The sequence below is a fragment of the Vicugna pacos genome, chromosome 30, assembly GCF_048564905.1.
Source record: "Vicugna pacos chromosome 30, VicPac4, whole genome shotgun sequence".
In the NCBI taxonomy this organism is placed as follows: Eukaryota; Metazoa; Chordata; class Mammalia; order Artiodactyla; family Camelidae; genus Vicugna; species Vicugna pacos.
In genome coordinates, this window is record NC_133016.1 from 20,638,844 (window position 1) to 20,661,095 (window position 22,252).

Sequence of the window (22,252 nt, forward strand, 5' to 3'; positions counted from 1 at the left end):
ACCTCAGTGCTCACATCTGTGAAGTGGGGGGAAGCATGCCTCCTGGTGTAGGAGATGGTGGTGAGCAATCGGTGAAGGCATGCTGGCAAACATCTTAGCAGAGGGCCTGACACAAACCAAGAGTTCAGCAAACTTGTGCAACTGTTATTATTATTGCTCTTGCTATTATCTGTTTTCCACCCCAGAAACGTCCTGTCTCCCCTCATCCACTCTTCAAGCTATTTGGATATGTAATTCTTTTTTTTTTTTTTATTGAAGTGTAGTCAGTTACAATGTGTCAATTTCTGGTGCACAACGTCCCAGTCATGCATATATTCCTTTTCATATTCTTTTTCATTAAAGGTTATTACAAGACATTGACTATAGTTCCCTGTGCTACACAGGAGAAATTTGGTTTTTTTAATCTATTTTTATATATAGTGGTTAAAGTTTGCAAATCACAAACTCCCAAATTTATCCCTTCCTGCCCCTTTTCCCCAGTAACCATAAGATTGTTTACTACGTCTGTGAGTCTATTTCTGTTTTGTAGATGAGGTCATTAGTGTCTTCTTCTTTTTTTCTTTTAGATTCTACATATAAGTGATATCATATGGTATTTTTCTTTCTCTTTCTGGCTTACTTCACTTAGAATGACATTCTCTAGGAACATCCATGTTGCTACAAGCGGCATTATTTTATTCTTTTTTATCGTTGAGTAGTATTCCATTGTATAAATATACCACAACTTCTTTATCCAGTTATCTGTTGATAGACATTTAGGTTGTTTCCATGTCTTGGCTGTTGTAAATAGTGCTGCTATGAACATTGGGGCATATATCTTTTCAAATTAGAGTTCCCTCTGGATACATGCCCAGGAGTGGGATTACTAGATCATCTGATAAGTCTATTTTTAGTTTTTTGAGGAATCTCCATTACTGTTTTCCATAATGGCTTCACCAAACTACATTCCCATCAGCAGTGTAGGAGGGTTCCCTTTTCTCCACAGCCTCTCCAGCATTTATCATTTGTAGACTTTTGAGTGATGGCCATTCTGACTGGTGTGAGGTGATACCTCATTGTAGTTTTGATTTACATTTCTCTGATAATTAGCAATATTGAGCATTTTTCCATGTGCCTATTGGCCATAGATATCTAATTCATAATTATTCTTCAAGACTCAGCTTAGATGTCTTCAACTCTAAGAAGGCTTCCCTTATACCCATTTTGAGACTCACCCCTTGGTAAAGCTTTATACCACACTCCTGTGCTCTGTGGCCCCTGTCAACCCCTTGATCATTGAGCCTTACATTGATGTGGTGTCTGTGTCCCATGCTGCACCACCCACTCCCTTTACTGTCAAGCGTTACTCACCTTTGAAACCCCAGTTTCAAAACTGGGCAAACAATAGCTAATCATTAAATATTGGTCAAAATGCATTGAACAACTGTTTCCTGCAAAAAAACATCTGGTACATGAAAACACATACTTTAACATTGTATTAATTAGAGTTGAGAGGCAATGGTTTGCCTTCATTTTCCGTATCAGCACCAGAAACAGCAAACCATCCTGAGAGTGTTCAGCAGAAGAGCGACCTGCAAGGAACCCCGGGGGCCACCAGAATCTTTGGTTCTGTAATGGTAGACCAGCTCCTGACTAGTCCACCAGGATATCCTCCAGGCAAGACTACTTTCAAGTTAAAGAGTCAGCCTAATTGGCATGGCATGTGCAGAGTACATGAGTGTGTGTTTATTGAGAAGAGGAACTTATATGTGTACGTGTTTCCCTTCACTCAGAAGTCCAATGAGATTTTCAGAATGAACTATTTCTATATGGAAAACTGGAGATTACATTGGCCTGGGCTGTAACTCAATGACTCTCTCTATACACAAGTATTTCATTATGGCCAGATTACTGGTCTCCTGAGGTTTTGTCCTATTCGATGAGCATTGAGTAGCCCCTGAATTCCCAGAATCTTGGGTTATATGGGATGAAAACAATAGAAACAGAATCCAGAAACACTGCTATTAAGCAATTTATAGTCATATTTGGGTGTCAAGAGCCCTGCCCATTGCTCGGTGCATAGTAGATACTCAGTAAACATGTCTGGACTGGATTTAACTAATTTTTTTTTTTCTCTCCAGAGCTGAGATTTTAGGAAAGACAGAAGGTTTAAAGACAGGTTGGAAAGTGCTGTGTCTGGGAGAAATTTAACTCAGTTTGTCTTCTCTGAATGCTCTGTATGGATTACATTCCCAGCCACCTCTTGCCACAGTCAGACCCTCTTAAAACTAGAGTAATGATAATGATACATTTTATCTTCTTCCCGGTGATCGTATCATTCACGCCTCCACTGCAGCCCAGCGGGAGGTCTGGCTGCGAGGCATTCACACGCAGGGGGAGTCAGGTGCCATTATTGTAATGAAGGGGAGGAGACCTCCCATACGCGAAGCGATTTCTATTAAGATACTCATTTTATATCAAATCTTCGAGCTCCTCTTTATAAATAGGAGAGAATAAAAGGACACTCTTCCAGGGCGGATTTTATGTGGCCAAGAACGAAAGGGCACAAATATTTTATGATCAGTTTTGAGATGAAAGTGGTGTGCCGGCCTTCTCCATCGGCCCTTCCCGTCTCCAGAAGTCTAATTAGATTCTTGGTTTAATGGTGGTGAGATAATTTAGTGGCAACTGAAAGCAATTGTGTTAATGAGAAGGGGGGACAGGGCTTTGGGTTTCCTGTAATTAATGGAGAGTTTTTGAAAACCTTCTTGGTTCCAGTGAAGTTGGCATACTGAGCCCAGCTGTGGGGAAGAGGACAAGATCTTCCCTGATTATTGCTGCGGAAATGGCCTCAGGCAACGTGGAGGAATTGTGTAATGACTGTCATTAAGAATGATCTTTAGTGGTCCAGGCAGGCTGTAGTCAGTCTAAGGGACTGGAGAAAGGTTTAGAGAGAATAGACAGGTGTGATAAAGAGAAAGAGACAGACAGACAGACAGACAGACAGACAGACAGACAGACACAGAGAGAGGTGTAACTCACCCACCAGTCAGCCCCCTCCACTCTACCTTTAAGAGCCCCTGGAGTAACCCCAGAGCCTCTGCCAGAGGGGGTCTCTTTCTCTTGCTGCTTAAATTGGAACTGACTAGACAAGACTGCATTAGAGGAGACTAGACAGGATGCTACAGATGAGGAGAGTGAGCCCTGGGAACTGAACTGAATCAGCAGTGTTGCAGATGTTACCTGCCAGGAATTAGGAAAAAACCTGGACTCTTTCTGGCTGCCACACGGATATAAAGTAAAATCTGGATTTGGAATTCAAGGACCAGTGTTACTGTCAGCCTGCAGTACTTAATTTGGTCCCTTAGGTAAGCCACAGTCTAAACGAGACTTCTGAGTCTCAGTGAAATGGGAAAAATAATTTCTGCTTTTCAGGCAGTGGTAAGAAAGAAATGAAACAGCAGATGAAAACACCAATCATATATTCAAAATCATATATTCATATATCATTATTTTATGACCCCACTCATGTCAAAACTGAAGTCATGTCATGCCATGATTTAATCATGTGGAGTCATAATTTAGTCATGTTATGACTCTGATCAAAACACTCGTTAACTATCTTCAAAAGTTTTATCCTCACTCCTTCCTCCTCCGAGTATCCTTATCTCGGGGCACCGTCCAGGCCCCCACACACCCCAACCCCCGTGAGGGTTTAATATTGAGTTCATCTTACCGGAACTTCTATGTGGCTTTGCTACAAATTGTCAAATATTTTTCAAGCACCTGCCACTGTGATACATACAAGTAAAGATTAGCCCTTGCCCCTGGGGAGCTTTCTCGCTGTTTGGAAAAGGCCTGAGTCCAAAACATGAGATGCTCAAGTACTAACAGAGCGATCATTTAGCAACCAAGGAGTCATTAGTTTCCAGCTGAACTGTGGCACTAAGGGAGTTGGAGGCACTGAGATGATCTGGGAAGAGAAGTTGAGATGGTCTTCTAATGATGGAGCAAATTAAAGACGCAGACAGAAGCAGAGGACAGACAGGTTTACAACCTCTCTAAGATCAGAGCATATGTGGAAATAGTGACAGATGAGGTTGGAGGAGAGGCTGGGGCCAGAACCTGTATCTGAAATTCTAGAACGAGTCATGGTGACTCTTCTGAAGAATCGTGATAGCAAAATAAAGCCGTGGGCCGACAGCCGTCTGCATTTGTGTTTTAATTGGCCTACACAGGTTTATATTTTTTTATAAATTAACATGCAGATTGTACACATCAGAAGATTTACGTAATAATCAGGAGTTCTGGCTTTTTGAAACTCAGATTACCTGATGACTTTGGGCTCAGATTCCTACCTGGCAACAACTGATTGGTACAGAATAATGTTTGCCCCTTACACGGGTCGTCTTCTCTTTAGTTTCCCGTGTCCTCTCCTGTCCCACCACCTTCCTTCCTATTCCTGGCTAACCTCACTCATCGTATTGGCTGTCTGGCTCCCTATAGGGAACTATTAGAAAAGGCATGTGACCTGCAGAAAGCAACAGAACCAAAACAATGTGCAAAAATGTGCAACCGAAGTGACACAGGTAATCTGTGTGATACCTGTGTTATTTAACTCTAATTTCGGGGTGGACAGAGGCCTTTGAAATTGCAAGACAGAAATTTGGTGCAAAATGCAATCATTAGTAGAAAATGAACCGGGAAACCCAGGGTTTCTCACTCCTTGTCCAGATTCTTTGAAACTCACTTTGAACTAGGTCAGCCCTTGCTTGACTCCTTGAGTCCATGACTTCTGAGATGTGAGCCCTGGTGGCAATGATTTAACCTCTGAGGTCACAGTTTTCATCTTTATGTGATAGAGATAGGAATGTCATCGTGCGGTCGCTATCACAATTAAACGAGGAAATATGTGAAAAACTGTGGACTGTGCTGTAGATTCTCCGAAAAATGTCAGTTTCTCCCCCCTTCCTGTAGTTTCTCATGAGAGCAGGGGTGACGCCTTCTGCTCGCTTTGTATGTACACAGAGTACATGCTACAAAAATAATCACTGAGGAAGTGAATGATCCAAAAACCCTATACACCCTACCCCCCAGCAAAGAATGAAAGTCGTTCTTCTCCCCTCTTCCCCAGTCCAAGACTCCTAAACTGTGACATCTGTTATTTTAATATTCTCTGTAAGTAAGTCCATTTGTTTTACGAGATCTGCCTTGGAAAGAGACACAAGGCGAGAACTTAGCTGCCTTCCATCTCTCTCAGAGGTTCCCACCTGTTGCTGGAGAACTCTCTTCCCCGGAAACTGTTACATGTTTCCTTGAAACCTCTTTAAACTACGAGAGACCAGATACAACAGTGAGGGAAGCTGAGTCTGCGGGGCTCACCAATGGACAGTTTCAAAAGACAGAGAGAAGGTAGTGAAGGAGGGAATCCCAACGATTCAATGATTCCAGTGATGGCTGTGAACACCCTGTGTGGCCCAGACCCAGGGCTGGCCCCATAAAGATGACAGAGCTCAGAACAAAAGCGAGTCAGCCTGACGTTACCTTTAAATCCAGCAGGGGCTCAGACCAGCCTCCAGCAGTGTTCCTGGGCTGCTGGGGATGGTTTCAATGCTCAGAAACACGCCTCCAAGGGATTTTCTTGCCTTCCAGCACCTGAAGAGCTCTTGAGAGGACTTTTCTTATTTGGAAATCCAGTTTTTTTCGGTCAGCGCCTTTTGGGTACAACCCTGGTCTTTGTCTCGTGCAAGTTGCCAGAGCGAAGTGATCTGGGCTTTACATATGGAAAGTTCATTGCGTTGTGTAATTAATGGGAAGCAGACTTTGGGAAGCTGATGACCCCGGCCCTTATTTATGTGAGAGCATATGTCTGTGTTTTGTTTATGACTCGCTCTCCTACTCCGCGCACTGTAACTTGGGTTTGTTTATACTAACTTTTCCTAGAATCCAAGCCACATGGTATATGAGCCAATAATTTATGGTCTCTAAAAGGGAAAGATGATGAATGGGCTTCTTCCTGTTAAATTGTCAAATCTTAAATTGAGGAAGGAGTATTTGCTGCCTTGAGTCTGTCCAAGCTTATGCTTGAAAAAAAGGAAAAGCAATAACAAAACAAAACAAAACGAAAATACCAACAGCAACAAAAAACACCACCACTACACCCCCCCCCCAAAAAACCCGACCGGCTGGTATAGTACTCAGAACTTGAATGTATCGGTAATTTGCCAAAAGAGCTTGTGACCGCTCCCCGACAAGATCATTATAATTCTAATCTGAATATTCAGCAGTGAAGAGACCATTCATTCCCCACCCCTCCTCTGTCTCTGTCTCTGTCTCTCTTGTTTCTGGTGTTACATAATTAATATGCAGTATGGTCATGTCTCCCTTTTCTTGGGGACCCACAGTTTTAACCAATTGGTGAGCTGAGAAATGTCCCAGCCATTTTTCCTGATGGCACCTAATAAGTTCCAAACTTGTTTTCGTCATGGAAATTTCATTTCTCCTATGGAGTGGTTTGGATTTTGGTCTATCTTTCACAGTATTTCAGTGCTTTTGGTTCTAGCTCAAATACTCCGAACAGTTCATGGTACTCTGGGGAGAGCAGGGAGCAGCTGAACTATGTGAGAACCTAGTTTAATTTGCAGGGATTTGGATCCCCTTCAATAAATCCTCTTCTGTTTTACACACAGAGTTTACAACATAGATGCTAAGTGTTGGTTTAGGTCAAGTCACGTAGATTGACTGCATTTCAAGTCAGTCTGCGGAGCTCTTTGCTGGTCCCCGGGAGGAGCGTTGGAACTGAGTGCCTAGCACAGTGCCTGGTGCCAAGTGGGCACAATACTTGTTGTTCCAAGAATGAATAAGAACAGCTAAGATATGGTCCTTGTCCCTTAAGAAAACACAATTTCAGAGAAGAGATAAATGCAGATTAATCCCATAACCTTAAGAAAGGATAGGCTATGTGAAGTGTTATCAGAGATTTTGCAAGCAATGTCCATGGGGCCACAAAGATGAATGCAGGAAAGAGAGTCCTTCTTTTAGGCTTTTAGGAAGAGGACTTGGTTCAACTCAAGTCCAGCAGAAATTGGAAAGCACCGGAACCACACCCAGTATTGTTTTGTTTTGTTTTTGACTTTTTTATCCCCTCCTGGGGCAGGACCATTGCCTCTGGATAAAGGAAAAATGTAAGACTTTTCTTTCCCACTGCAACATCAGATGCAATATCTTTTCTGATGGAAATAATAGAGTTGGGCACGCACCTGTGGGCTATGCAGAGTTATTGTTTCTGTGGGACATCCATCATCTACTAACCAGACACAAAAATATGCAAAAGTCTAAAGCAATGGGTATAAATTGCTCGCTGGATTTATGAAGAATTCAGGGATACTGTATGGTATAAACTGACTTTTTTTTTTCTTGAAAACCTTCAATAAAGAGAAAAACAATTGCATGTATTGGAGTCACATGAATCATGTCCAGAAGGAGTTAAAGGGAAAGCTGACATGCGGGTATTCAGATTTTTTGGAAACGCCCCAAACCTGAGCACTCTCTGAGAAAAACAAAATTAAGATTCCAAACTTTCACAATAGACTAAAACACTGAACTAAAACCAATAGAATTAAATTTTGCGCATTTAAATAGAAGACTTGCATTTAAGCTCAAAAACCACCTCACAGTCGCCATGTTTGGTGGAGTTTATATGAAAATGTTTAAGGGAGTTAATTGAGCTTACATTTATTATGAGCCAACAGTGTGATGTTGCTGCAAAAATTTTTAAGTGCAGGGTTTTCTTTTTGTTGTTTGGGTTTTTTTGGTCTTAAATAGCTCTCATTAATAGAAGTGCAGTGCCTTGTGCATTAGTCACTTTGTACTTGGAAAATCAGTTTAATTCTGGGCACCAAAATTTAAGGTAAGATGATTAAATCTCCAGAGGAGGGTAATCAAAATGGAATATAGTCAGGAATTCATCTCACGTGAGACACAGAGGAAGGAACTAAGGGTGTCTTACCTAAAACAGAGAAGCCTTGGAGGTGTCTAACTATTCTTAAACAATCATGTTTATTCAGAAGTAAGGATCCTGCCAAGAGATCAAGAAATTTGCCTGAAGTCACAGAACTGAGGTATGAAAAGTCAAGACTAGAACTTCATTTTCCTAATGTCCTGATCAATGTGTTTTCTATCAGACTGTGCACAAAAGTCTGAGTATTTAAGTAAACAAATGCAATTACTAAGACCAGGAAGAAATAAAAACGTGAGTACCAATCACTTGATGTAATTGTTGGAATCCTAGCATGCCCCATGATAAATAAGGATTTCTTTCATCCGAGCTGAAGTATTAAAAGTGTGAAAATTTTCATAAGATCATGTTTGTTACATTATTCTTTGTTCTTCCTTGTTTTTCTGGCTTTTTTTTTTTTCAACATTTAGAAGAGAGAAAGAAAACCTCTCCCAATCAAGTATGAACACGCACCTACAATAGCTCGAGTATTATATAAGGCGCGGTATTTATGGTTAAGGATACAGCCATGCCGCATTTAAGCAGCAAGAAAAAAAGAAATATAAAGAGCCCTTTGAGAGGGCGCAGCCGCCCCCGCGTGTGACCACCCGGCGTGCTGTGAGACTCAGCAGATGTAGCGTCAAACTTTTGGCATTAACTGCGTTTCTAGCCAGCCTCTCATGTTGTCTAGTCAGTCTGCTGGGGCTTGAGCCACATGCAACATACAAAAGCCAAAGCTGATTGAAACAGAATGAGGCGAAATGGCTCTTGAATGCCTCGGTTTACGATTGCCACCACTCACAGTTCATTCCTCACCAGGCACTCTGACCCTAGAAAGTTTCACCCCCAGAGAAACTCCCAGCCTTAAGAGACTCCCATGTGGGTTCATTCTGGGCTGTCCCTACTAATAATGTGCACAGAGCACCGTCAGGGCAGCTCTGTCTGCCCCTGTCGCCAGTTTTCCCGTCTCTGAGCTCTGCCCCTCACCCAGCCTTCCCGGGCCTGCCAGGTCCTGGGTGTCTTCCTTACAGGCTCCCTGAGCAAACGGGCAGTGTTCTCATTCAGCTCAGGCTCCCTCTGGAGACGAGTTACCGCTGCCTGTATCTGCCCAAAGCCACAGGTACTTTGTCCAAAACCTGGGCTCAGGAAGCGACTGGCGTTATCACCCGATCAGAGAAGTCAAGGATTCTGAAAACCTAGCGACCAGGACCACAGAACCGCCTTATCGAGTACAGGAAGTCAGCATCAAATCCCATTCCAGAAGTTACCCACGCAGTTCAATTAAAGATGCTCTTGGGAATATAAAGATGAATGCTACTAGGCTTTGGTTTCTAGGGGTTTACAATCTGAACGAATCTAGCAGGAAATACTCATCAAGCAGCTACTAAGAAGAAGGAGCTGTGCTCTTTCTTACGAGGGGGACAGAGGAGGACACGCGTCTGTCTCCAAGAAGCGTTAGTGCTTCTGAGGCCACACACTCACAAAAAGCTATTCTTCTAGATTAAATACTGAATGACTGAAGTCTTCAGGAGTCTAGAAAAAGAAAGGAAAACTTTAAAGCAATCTAAATTTTTGATCATGAGATCATATCAGTAACGTAATTTTGAAGTTACCCCTATGTAAATTACATATTTAGAATACATACCGTCATCTTTTAAAATATAAACTTTAAAAGGTTGAGATACATCTGAAAAAAAATACTCTTAAAATAAATTTAAATTTCATTTAACTCTGTTGTTAATGAAACAAAAATATTTTCACTGTCATCAAATTTTTATACGAATTTTAATGTTATACTGCTTTAGAGTGGGCCAAGTGATTGAGTTTGAGTACTTTTTGAAAACCCTGGGGGTTTTTTAACACGTGTAATAAAGCAATTTGAAGGTCTGATTCCAAATTAAATTTGTTTCAATATTTGTTAGTCCATATTATAGGTTAAAAGGCTATTTCACATAAATGTAGATCCAAAAGGGGAAAGTACATCATTTTGCTTAACTCATAATACTATCTTTTTGAATCCTATACATCAGTTAAGCAAAGGATTTTGTTGAAATTTTACTAACCAACTTCCTTTATTAACAGTCAGATGATCTTGTATATCAAAAGGCATTGCATTTTTTTAATGAGTTCAAATCTCTGAAACCCTTCACTTGGAAGTTAACTCCATTTACAAGATTTTTTAGGTTCAGGGATGCTATAGGTTACAATATATCATTTTCAGCAACAAAATTGTCAAACAATGGAAGCACTTCTGATTTCAAAAATGCTGTCTCAATATTACAAGTTTGTTTCTAAGAGCAGTTTACTTCCTTGCCCATTTGACCCTAAAGGAACATTTAGGGTTTTTGGTTTTTTTTTTTTTTTAACAACTACTAGGTAACGTTACTGACAGCCCACTGACAGCACAGAGATGGTGAAAACATTTAAAACCCTGCTTTCAAAGTACAAGAAAATTGCCATATTCATCTTTGAAAATAACAATTCTTCTATACAGTTTGCTACAAGGTAACCAATAAAACCCTGTGTGGTATATAACATAGTTCATGGATATTCCTGATCTCATTACAAAATATTTTTATTTTTTGTTACAGTGTTTATTTATTGTTTCAAGGTCTTAATTGTCTAAAATTAACCATGTGGGCTGACCTGCTGTAGCACTTAGACTACAGGACCTGACAACGCCTGACGGGAATAAACGCATGGGTGGCCCAAAACCCCTTTAAATGCATGTGGTCTCTTCTTTTCCCAGGAACTTCATGCCCAACTGTGACAGGTGACAGACACATCACCTGATGTGCAGCGCAAATAAGGGCGTCACCTCCCATTTCTCCATATATTAAGCATCACAATGCTTAACTTCATTCTTATGTTTCGGATAAACTATAAATAATATAAGTGAAAAATATTAGTATGTTTTCCTCAAGGCCCAGAAGATAGTCTTGCTATGGGGAATGTGCACCCCACTTGAGAGGCTGCTGATTTAAAACGGGATCAGATCTGGAGAGGCAGAGAGGCATCCCCCACATACCAACACACAGCCGCACACCTGCCACCCCGCCTTTCCATCAGTCCACTACCCGCCTCACCTCCTACATTCACCTTTCCTGTGGAGAAATGTGAGATAGCAAAACAAAGACCAGGGTCCTACAAGCCTATGCAGCTGAGATAGAATGTTCTTCCACAATAAACCCCAAAGAGCAAGCATTTACTGTGCTCTAAACAAGCTAGTTACCTTTCCAAAGAAACCCCAAATCGTGTTAAGGTGACTTTAAGAATGGCATGGAAGCACCTTTAAATTGTGACAAATCCCCCACATCTGCTAACCCTTAATTTTAAATTATGGCTTTCAAATTAGAAAGCAGAGGTCTGCAGCACGTGTGTTGGTGACGGGCAGTGACTCTGATGTGCCCTGCTGGACGCAGACCTCACCGGCAGAGGCAACTTGCCATCTTTTTTTCAAACAAGCTTTTAAGACTAGGACACAGAAGGTTGAGTTAAATTCTAAGGAAAAAGGAAGAAAGCTTGCATGCCAAGGCAAGTTGCTTCATACATCCCATTGGAAAATAAAAAAGCAGCATTAGGGAACAGGAGATCATTACTGAGTTAAGTACAAAAGTCCAAAAAAAAAAAGGCACAGTTTACATGGGAGAATGGTAAACAACTGAATTCCTTTGAGCTTGTAATTGCCGTCCATGTGCTATATACCAGCTCATGTACTGCTGTGTGAATAACCCTGGGAAGACAGAGGGAAGACGTGGCCTCTGCCTTCGAAGAATCTTCTGCCACGTGTCAGCATACAAGGCAATTCACACTGCAGCTCTGTGCCTTGACCAAGGTCCATGCTGCTCCAGCCCTGTCCGTCCTGGAAGGCAGCTCCACTCCAAGCAGCTCAGCAGTCCCCAGCATTTCTCCACCTTCCCAAAGGGACATGCAAACAGCAAGAAAAATTCTAATTAGTCTAGAGAGAGATTTGCCTCACTCTCTGATCCATCCAAAACTTTTATAAAAATTAGGTTATGTTTTGCACATTGCCAAAGTTCAGTTTCCAAGCCATCAGCGCCTATTCCTTGGGAACCTTCTCTACATCTAAGCCTTGTTAACCCTTATCTTGCTCCCAGTCCTTGCCCTACATCTATGAAGTGAGTGTGAAAAAAAAAATCAGTGTTAAGTCCAGTCTTTGATTATCATAAAAGATGGAGCAAAAACAAATGCTGATGAGCCAATCATCTGATAACGAGAGCAAAGAAAGAAAAATCTAGATCTGGACCAAAACCAACTCAACCATTTGCATGGCCATTTTAAGTACAGAGAAAGGTCTACAAGATGATTTGCATTGCAGAGTTACGAAGAAACAAATTCACATTTTGCTTTGGCTACACATAATTATTCTTTGAGACTAACAAAGAACAGGCAAGATACAGGACAATTATAGGGAGGAGAGAAAATGTGGAATCAATCTTGCTGCAACAGCCCAGAAATTACTGTCTAATAATGAAACAATCTGAAGAGAGAAAAATCTGTTAACATTTAGAGGGACAGTGAAATCATAAGCAATCAGGAGAATTGTGAATATCAAACCCTGCCAAGTCCAAAGCCCTCCTCTCTGCCACTCTAGGATTTCAAAATGATTAGATGAAATAAATGTTGTAGAAAGCCAGCTCACATTTGGTAAGGCAATTGATAATGAGTATAGGAAAGAATTATGGCAATCTTTAAATACAGAAGTGAAAGAAAATGAATAGCATCGAGTGTAGCTGCTCGAAGTGATAGATGAAGAGAGACCCAGAAGGGCTAAGAGGTTCATCCCAGTTCAGCTCTGTTTCCAGCGGCCCCTCCCCGGACTCCTTCCAGTTCACACACACGGGGTAATAAGCCTGCACTGAAAGTTTGGATAATACATATAGGACAAAATAAAATTCAGACGTTCAGTAGATGGGAAACTGACCCCCAAATTATAATGTGGAAAAGAAAAAGGGGTATTAATTCTCAACACCTGATGCCCTCAATGGAGATTGGACCATGACATACGCAGCTGGTCACAGCATAAAACCCAAAGCGCTCATTCATTCTCTCCCAATCCCATTCAGCCAGGAGGGTAGCTACCAGCAGGAGTTTTCCAGGGAGGTGATGCATGTCCCTCCCTTGGGACATTTCTTATCCTTCTAAAATTATTTAGGCGAGATAGAGCCCAAGGGTGTGAAAATCGGATATCCCCCCATCCTAAGACTCTAAGAAAGATGTCTTATTGCTAATAATCATTTCTATTTTTTTTCTTTTCTTTTTTTTCTATTTCCTTCTTTCTTTTTTCATTTCTATTTTTTAACCACGTTCATGGAAATAGCAAGTATATACCAGAGTAGGTAGAATCACATACTAAATCCCTATGTGTCCATCACTCGGCTTCCACAACTCATTGTCCATCTTGTGACGGCAGAAATGTAAACCATCTCCACCACTGCAGAAATTTCTGTTAGTACTACTCTAGAGGTTGAATAAAGTCCCATGAGCTAACTGTGGAGGGAAGAGATGTTGAAATGTCATCCACCCGGTCTGGCTCACATGTCCTGCACTGGAGTCTCTTCAAACCTTTACACCTGGACGTTGAAAATGAAAAAAAATTCAGGAGATCTGTGTGCTTTTAAATTTACACAAATGGTATGCTTACAAACGCTTATTGTTTGTCTTTTTTATTCAAGTCTTTTTTAGGTTTAACCATGTTGATATATTTATATGTAGTTTATTCCTTTTTCACAGATATGTAATATTCCATTGTTCAAATATATCACAATTGATTCATTATCTTCTTCATTAGCATTTAGATTGTTTCAGGTTTTCTGTAGCATACATTGAGTTTCAGGGAGCATCCCTGATCTCTTGTTACACCCAGCAAAGGAGGCCACCTGGCTGTGGGGGTCTCTGGGGCACTGAGCAGCCCGTCTTCAATTCCAGTGGCTTGCCCATTCACTCTCCAAAATGATTATGGCAGTTCACTCTCCTGCCAGTAGCATGTAAGTGTTCCTACTTCTTTCACAGGTTTACCAACATTAGGTAGTTTCAGATTTTTAATTTTTACCAATATGGGTTCACATACATCCCATAAAGTGTAGATTCAATCAGGGAAAGGAAAGGAAATGGAATTGGGGGGGGCAGTGGGGAGCATTAATTTAGCTGACTCTAATATTTTCTTGCTTAAAGAAAAAAAGCTCATATGACCAACAGGTAATGTTTATTAGATGTGAAGGGTGGCTGCGATGGAGCTGGCTGGGATAATTTTACTATTGTTTGGAAGGTGTAGACTACTCAGAGTTAATTTTTATTTCATAATTATTTTTATATACAAGGGCTGGATAAAAAAAACTTGGCAGCATATAACAAATTATTGAATATGGGATTATCCACCAGGTTTGGGATTATCTACCAGATTCCCTTTTTTGTTTGTTTTTTGGCATTTCAGGCTTAAACAAAAATACTGAGAGAGAAAATCCATTGGCTGTATTTGCCCCAAATGTCCTCCACCTCATGGAGTTTTCCAGTCCAGCCTGACTCAGTCAGACGTTGCCAACTAATTGCTCAAAATGATTTACTCTGTACCTGAATGCTGTGTTATGTCCCCCATGGCACTTGCTTCTCTCTGGATGACGTAAACTAAAGAGAAGGGAATCTGCCAGGGGAACTGTGACTTGGAATAATGCCAAAAGTTTTGTGGAGTATTTCTGACTAGTTTTCATATCACGAACTCTGTGGACAAGGTAAATGGCTGGCTCTGACACGGAGGCCTGCTAACTCTTAGTGTCACTATATTTTCAATGGTTGATTTAAAAATCCAATGTGAAACTCTTAGAGAAGACTAGGACTGTGGGGCAGCAATGATCAATGTGATTTTTCAGTCCAGAAACAATTCTGAAACGGCTTCCACCTACAAGGCACCCCGTAAGGGCCAGAAAGTCCAACAAAAGCTGGTCCCTGCATCCGGAAACGTACAGTCAAGCAAGCTTTTCCTTTTACAACACTCACTCTGGCTTTGTTCTATTTTGATCTTTCTAACTTATTTTGAAGATTGTTCAGTAGTTGTTGGTTACTCAGTAAGTCTTACAATGACCTTCGGCCAAAAGCAGTGCCATTCTGGCCTGTCCTCGGAGAACTCAGAGCTTCCCACTCCATGAAGCGTGTGGCGTAAACAACTTCAAATAAAACCCTCCAGGAGATGTGTGTCGGGTACAGCATGAGGGGAAATAGGGAAAAGCAGGGGAAAGAACCAAGCGGGAGTGCTTAAGAGTGATACCGAAGTCCATGTCGCAGCATTTTTTTCCTCGTCTCCCTTGAGATATTTATTCCGCTTCTCTGCTAGTAGTTGGGAAAATATGGGATGACATAGTGAACCACGATGTTAAAATGAAACCCATTTGCTTTCAGGCCTGTGACGTTTAATAGAGTTGACATCGTCTACGTGGGCTTCTTTGGGGACGAGCATTTAGTGTAAATCACAGCAGCAAAGAATAAGGACACAGTTCTTAAGTTTACAAGTGGCCAGAGGGAGGAGCCGGTGTGTAGATGGGGCAGCAGAGTGTGAGTGCCTGTGTGTGTGTGTGTGTGTGCGCGCGCGCGCGCGCGTACGCGCACATGTAGGTACATGTGTGCCTCTGGTGAACACGAGAAACAATGATCTGAAGCAGGAAAGGTCTGCCACGTCTTGAAGCCATTCACACTTTATGGTGCCTGAACTTCAAAATGAGGCAGTTCTGAGGGCTATTTAGGAGCGGCAGTACAGGACTTCCTGCGACTAGAAGTTTGGCTCATAAAATAGAGGCGCATCTGGCCACCAGGACATGAAGAAAAAAAATGTTCTTTGCAAATAACAGCCCAGTAGCAGGGGCGTAAATGACCCAGAAACACCTGGTTGATATTTCCCTTGAGGCTTCCAGAAGATGAACTGGTTAAGAAGGACCTGGTGAACTGGACGTCATCAGGTAACTTGGCAAGTCCAGACCACTGGGGGAAAATGTGGAGTGATGGTGTCATCCCATATAGACTGTCCCTAAAAAGTCCTCCCTCCGTCAGTGGAGGAGGGTTAGGGATAAAAGAGGTTCAGTTCTGCAGTCAAGTTCACCAGGTGAAGGCTTCTCCTTTTCAAGGTTGACGGCACACATGCATGATCAGACTGCTCCATCCAGAGGGTGGCTTGTTTTACCCATTCGGCATCCTCTTCAGAAAGAGAAAGTCTAGCCTAATGCTGAATTGAATTAGACCAAACGTCAAAGGGCTGAATGAAAAAATAAAAGCTATAACAGGAAAAAGTCATGGGAGAATTTACATTACGATTCTGACCTTGACTCCCATGGTCCTACATGGTGTGAGCCTCAGTTTCCAAACTTAAAAATGGGAACAAGGGTGGTTCATGGGATTGATGTGAGGCCTGAAATAATGTAAATAGAAATGCTTTGTCCACATCACTTCAAGTGATGTTCGCTTCTGGTTATTTTTCATTTTAGTCACAAAGGACAAACAGTGGGTACCGGGTCACACTGATGGCATGAACTCTCCGTAGTCTTCCCAGCCGAACAGGACGCCAGCCGTCCCCAGGCTAGGTCCTAGGTCCGAGGCAGTGTGCATCCTGTGATCCGCTCTTCTCTTCCCTTCCCGCAGCCAGCTCCTCCTTGAAGAGGCGATTCAAGCGGCGCGAGATCGAAGCCATCCAGTGCGAGGTGCGGAAGATGTGCAGCTACACCAAGATCCTGTCCACCAAGAAGAACCTGGACCACGTGAACAAGATCCTGAAGGCCAAGCGGCTGCAGAGACAATCGAAGACGGGCAACAACTTCGTCAAGAAGAGGCGGGGGCGCCCGCGGAAGCAGCCCACGCCGTTCGACGAGGACGCCAGGGACCAGATGCCGGTGCTGGAGAAGTGCGTCGACCTGCCCAGCAAGCGGGGCCAGAGGCCGAGCCTGAGCCCGCTGGGCCCGGAGCCGGCCGCCGGCCAGGACAGCATCATGGCCACCATCGAGGCGGTCATCCACATGGCCCGCGAGGCGCCGCCGCTGCCGCCGCCGCCGCCGCCGCCCCTCCCGCCGCCGCCGCCGCCGCCGCCGCCGCCGCCCCCGCCGCCCCCGCTGCCCAAGGCCCCGCGCGGGGGCGCGAAGAGGAAGCACAGGCCGCCGCCCCCGCCGCCGCCGCCGCCGCCGCCGCCGCCGCCGCCCCCGCCGCCGCAGCAGCCGCCGCCGCCGCCGGCCCTGCCCCCGGAGGACGAGGTGAAGGCCAAGCGGCAGAGGAAGGCGCGGGGCAGCGACAGCGACGTCCTTCCCTAGGGCGGGCCGGGCGTCCGCGCGGGGCCGGGGGGCGGGAAGTGCCGCGAGCCGGGGCCGGGGCGGGACCCCGCCGCAGGGACACCGAGCCCCTCCCCCCCCCAGAAGCTGGGCAGGCGCGGTCGGGCCGGATGATGGGGCCGAGCCTGGCGGGGCTCCTGGGGAAGCGCAGCAGGGCGACGTCTTCAGAAGAAGGCTGGGCTTTCCAGCGGGCGCCCGCCCCGCGGCGCTGCGGTGTGGCCGGGCCCCGGACGGCGCGCGGGAGCCGTCACGGCGCCCCCGGCGGCCACCAGGCCTCCCGCCGCCGGGGGGCGCCCTTGGTTCCGCCGCGTTTGCCGGCCAGGAAAGTCGCAAGGGAACCGCCCTCGATTAGGAAACATTCCAAGGGGAGCAAAGCTGCAGATTTCTCAACTGGCTTTGTTGTAATCCGCTTCCATTTCATGGGTTGTTATTTCTTTCGGTTTTTTCAAGCTCGGGTAGGCTTTGGGGCACCAACATCATCTTCAGGTGACTTGAATCTTTCCGTTAATAATACAGTTTCTCAGTTGGACTCATGTCATCAGAAGGTGGAATTCTAGTGATAGGCAACCGTAGGACATGCTTTCATATTCTTCTGTGTGTCTCCTCCATCACACGTACACTGATTTTTAGCATCATGTGTTCCTACTTTTCCTTTGCCCATTGTACTTCCGTATACCTTTTCATTAACTTCTTTGCTGCCTTCTTTTCCTTGGTACTCACCTAAATAATGTAAACCTTACCTGTGTCGCAATGTTCACCCTTGGCATGCTGTCCCAAGGAACTTGGCTTTGAATCCCAGTTATTGTGAAATGGATACTTAGTATTGATAGAGCCCTCTTAAAATAAGTGATTTAGAGCAGCTGAGGATATGTTAACCCAGGTGTCAACCAGGTTATTTTTATATTTAAAACATATCAGCAAGGACTAGGCAGAATAAAATGGTTTTAATGCCCCAAAGCAAATGGAATAACTGACAAATCACCAAAAACTGAAACCCCAGACCCATCAGAAAGACAAGTGTCTAGCAATGCCTTGGTATGTGATTTTTTTCCCATACAAATAACTAACAAATGTCATTGATAAAAAGGAAACAAAAAGACAATAGAAGAAGTCCATTATCTCTTTTCTTAAAAGCAAATGGTAGTAAGTGTTCTTATCTGGGAAAAAGAAAGAAAGAAAGAAAGAAAACGCTCAAAGGGTGTCACCACTCCAATCCTATCACGCCACCTTGGACAAAGTATCCAAGTTGTGGTTGCCTTAATAAACTGAAACATTTTGTACATAATGTAATTATAAATCTATCAGTCTGCATGGATGCAAACTGTGTGTGACAAATCGTCTTTTAAATGGTCAATTTCAACTGTACATTTCTCATCCAAGTTGTACTCTAGCCATTGGTTTAGCGTGGACAGATATTCCATCTCTGCTATCCATCTCCACAGCCCAAGTAAAACATGTTAAGAAACTCAGAATGAATATGAAGTTACTCCCATTGCTGTAGACGTTTTTTGAAAGTCAGATGTGGCAATTTCAAATAGGTATTTTCAGTTTCCTCCCTCCCTCCTCCCCTTACCTACCTTAAGACATCAAATACCTGGCATGGTAGATATAAAAAGAGACACTGAGAGAGACAGAGTTAAATTTACTATTGGGAATTAGAAAATCTGGTTTACCTTCAAACTAAATTTTTTTATTTTTACAGGAAGTTGGGAACAGCTGGAATTATATGATCACTTTAGAACATGTGATTTCCTTGGAGAGAGATGGATTTTTGTGGGGAACACAGGAGAATAAGGGATAGGTTATCTATGGGAGTAAATTTTAAAATCCCAAGTTAATATGCTTGCAAACATCACTGCCCTGTCATGGCATCCATTGTTGGTTGAAATTACCCAGAGTCATCCTGTTCTGCCCTGTCACCATGGACTTCATGTAATTTGCTGCCACTGGGTCAGTTGCATTTAATGCCAGCAATGTGTAAGTTTAAAGGAATGCAGCCTTCTGTTCTTTAAAGCCTGCATCATAGATACTCAGTTTGTGACCTAGATTGACCTTTGGCATGTAGCACAAGTTGAACAGCAAAATCAAACCAACCACTTTCGGTTTGTCACTGCCGAGCCATGTCTGAGTGGTTCCAAAGTCATCCAAGAAGAAGTTTTAAATTAGCCCCACTCCCCCCACCGTTGTTACGAAAGACCAACCGGTTTCATTTCAATTAAGCCATAAAGAGAGTTCCCTCTTGTTGGATTTTGAAAATAATTCATTTTAATCTTTTTTTTTTTTTGCCTTTCTTCCTTCCAGTGTTGTACTATTTCCCCAACCAAGTCTGTGAAAAGACTAGATCTTGCAGGGGGCCCTCTCTAAGCGTCTTAAAGAAGGACCTAAAGCTTAATTGGCATTAACCTCTAGTAGGTGAGAAATTTCAAATAATTGTAAGTTACATTAGAATTTCCAAACCAACAAAAGCTATTGTAAGAGAGACAGTGCAGTGTCGCACGGTATACATGAATTCAGCACTACAGTTGTCATGTGAGTTAAATGCAAATTCTCTACATTTATGACCCAAAGAGTAGATTGGAAAACCAAAACCGCAGAGGAGCAAGAGACAGGCTAACCAGCTGTTTGGAGGTGGAAGCAATCCCGTCCCCTGCAGAGCTTCCTTCCTATCTTTCCTGTCCAGCTCCTCAGTATCACATTATTTGTTTTTTTCTTTTGCTTTTCATTAACGTAAGTCATCTTATTGGTACGACCATTTTCTCATTTTCTAACTACCCCATTTGCATTAGCCTGTCCTCTCCTGTCCAGACCCAGCATTGGGCCAATCTAATTCGACATCTCAGTTGCAGAAACAGGATGAGAACCCAACTCACCTGACCTGCGTTGTCTGAGCTCGCTGGCCACCCAACACTGCCTTTGGTGGCTGCATTCTTATTTACAGAAAATGTCACTTGGGATGCACAAGACTCTGTAAACAGCCCACAAAGTATTTCACAATAAGAAAAGTTCTTTTTTTTTTTCTGGAATACTTGCCTTCAGCAAGCAGGCATGAACTCGCTTCTAAGGAGCCTGATTAGGGGTGAGCAAAGGAAGAAATTGATGTAAAAACCACTTGAGGGTGATGGTGGTTTCTGATCCACTTTCCTAAATGGCCCTCATCCCCAACTAGGGGAGCAGAGTTTCGCTTCGTCTAACAGTGTGGCTCTGGCTACAACCCAAGGAAGACAGGGCGGAGGAGAGGAGAGCGTGTCAGGGCTGGCTCATGTTTTGGCAGGCCAGGGACTCAACAGCCACTGACAGCCCCGAGTAGGTGACTGAGGGCTGGAGGGATTAGCATTTTAGCTTGGCTGCTGTCCGCAGTAGGAGGCCATGGTCGACGGCAGTCAGAGTTTGTGTTCTGCGCATTGCTGGGTCTATAAATACGATAAGCAAGTGGTGACAGAATTATAGTATAAGGTGATGTACTACATGGAGATCATAAAGGATTTGGTTGTAGGACTTAAGTAGAAAATCCCACTCTTACAGCTTATTACCCAACAATATTCAGATAATGAGCTTTCGGAGAATATTTTTTCCCTACCACTAGGAAGATTTACCTGGGAACTGTCTAAAGTCTAGACATACATTTCCAAAGCCTTTAAATGCCAACTGTAGCATGGAGAGGGGGGTTGGCAGAAGCCGAAATGCCTCAAAAGCCATTTAAGTGTTACATTGCAGGATTCTCAGTCCTTCTCATTATGTAAAAGTAGATAAATTTAGACGTTATTCTTAACACTACCCTATAGTATCACAAAGGTCCAAATGCCAGAGCTTACAGATAATGTCATCGCAGTGCCTAGAAACTCAAACTGTAACATACCGTAGCATTTTCTTGGTGTTTTTTAAAGTTTCTTTCCACAGTACCAGGCTCCCCCTGCCTCTTGTTTCTTGGAGAGTTTGCCCCACTAATGAGTCTGCCTCCCTTGTTGGACTCAGTTGCTTGGGGGACAGTCTTAGAAGCACATATCAACCAAGGAATAAACTTCCTGAATATCTCTTGCCCACTTGCCCAGGTATAATAAACACTAAAGGGGGGAAAAATTGAAAAAAAGCTGCCACTGGTCAACACAGAAGGGCAGTCCCAACTTAGGTTGGTGTCTTTCTTTTTCTTCCTTTTTTTAAAAAAAATCTATTTCTTAAATAATAAAAAAAAATGCACATGATGTGTTAAATATGTATATATATATTTCAAAAGAAAAAAAATGGGGCACAGGATTGTCATACAAGTCGTGCTGGCTAATTTTTAGTTTGTATTCATAAGTGGTTTTTAAAAGCCTTTTTTAAAGTGTAATTTGCATGTTCAACTTTGATTGTATGTAAACATATTTTAGAACAAAAAATGTATTTGTATTTTATTGAATATAGAGGCAAGAAAAATTGTACATTGTTTGAAATGTTCTTTTTGTAACAGTTTTTATTCATAAAGCATTTTTGTACATTTAAAATGAACATGGACTTGCTGTTATTTGAGGCGTAGATACATCTGGCATGTTTCTCTGTCATGCTCCTCCATGGTCTTAGATGTTGGGTTTTAAACATTTTTTTCTAAAAGAAAGCTCAGTCTTTTTCGCTACCAGATCAGGTTAGCACAGTATAGAGCACTTAACTATTAAAAAAAAAAAAGTTAATCCTATTCATATGTTATTCATTGTGTGAAATTAAAGACATTCAATTCAGTCTAACATGAGTTGTGAATTCTTTTGTTTTATTGTCCATCTGGTTCACATCACTCAGGAGTTTAACAGCATTTGGGGGTCTTTGCTCACACCAACTGGATATAGAATCATTGAGAAAATTCTCACCAAATTTCTGCCTTTTGTATGATTCTGGGAAGTATATTGTAGGCCAAAATTTGAGCCTGATTTACTGGGTTACTGGTCAGAATGTATTACACTTGGACATAAAGCCAAGGCTAATTCAA

The 22,252-nt window shown here is 42.8% G+C and overlaps 1 protein-coding gene across 4 annotated transcripts in view; it reads left to right on the plus strand.

Annotated features, from left to right (window-relative positions):
- Positions 1 to 22,003, plus strand: part of SETBP1 (SET binding protein 1) — a 360,642-nt gene extending 338,639 nt beyond the window's left edge. For all 4 annotated transcript variants that reach the window (XM_072952280.1, XM_072952278.1, XM_031692356.2 and 1 more), the window contains exon 6: positions 16,619 to 22,003. In XM_072952280.1, coding sequence (XP_072808381.1) covers positions 16,619 to 17,277 — 659 coding nt within the window. In that variant the 3' untranslated portion in view covers positions 17,278 to 22,003. The remainder of the gene's footprint in view (positions 1 to 16,618) is intronic.
- Positions 22,004 to 22,252: the final 249 nt, after the last annotated feature.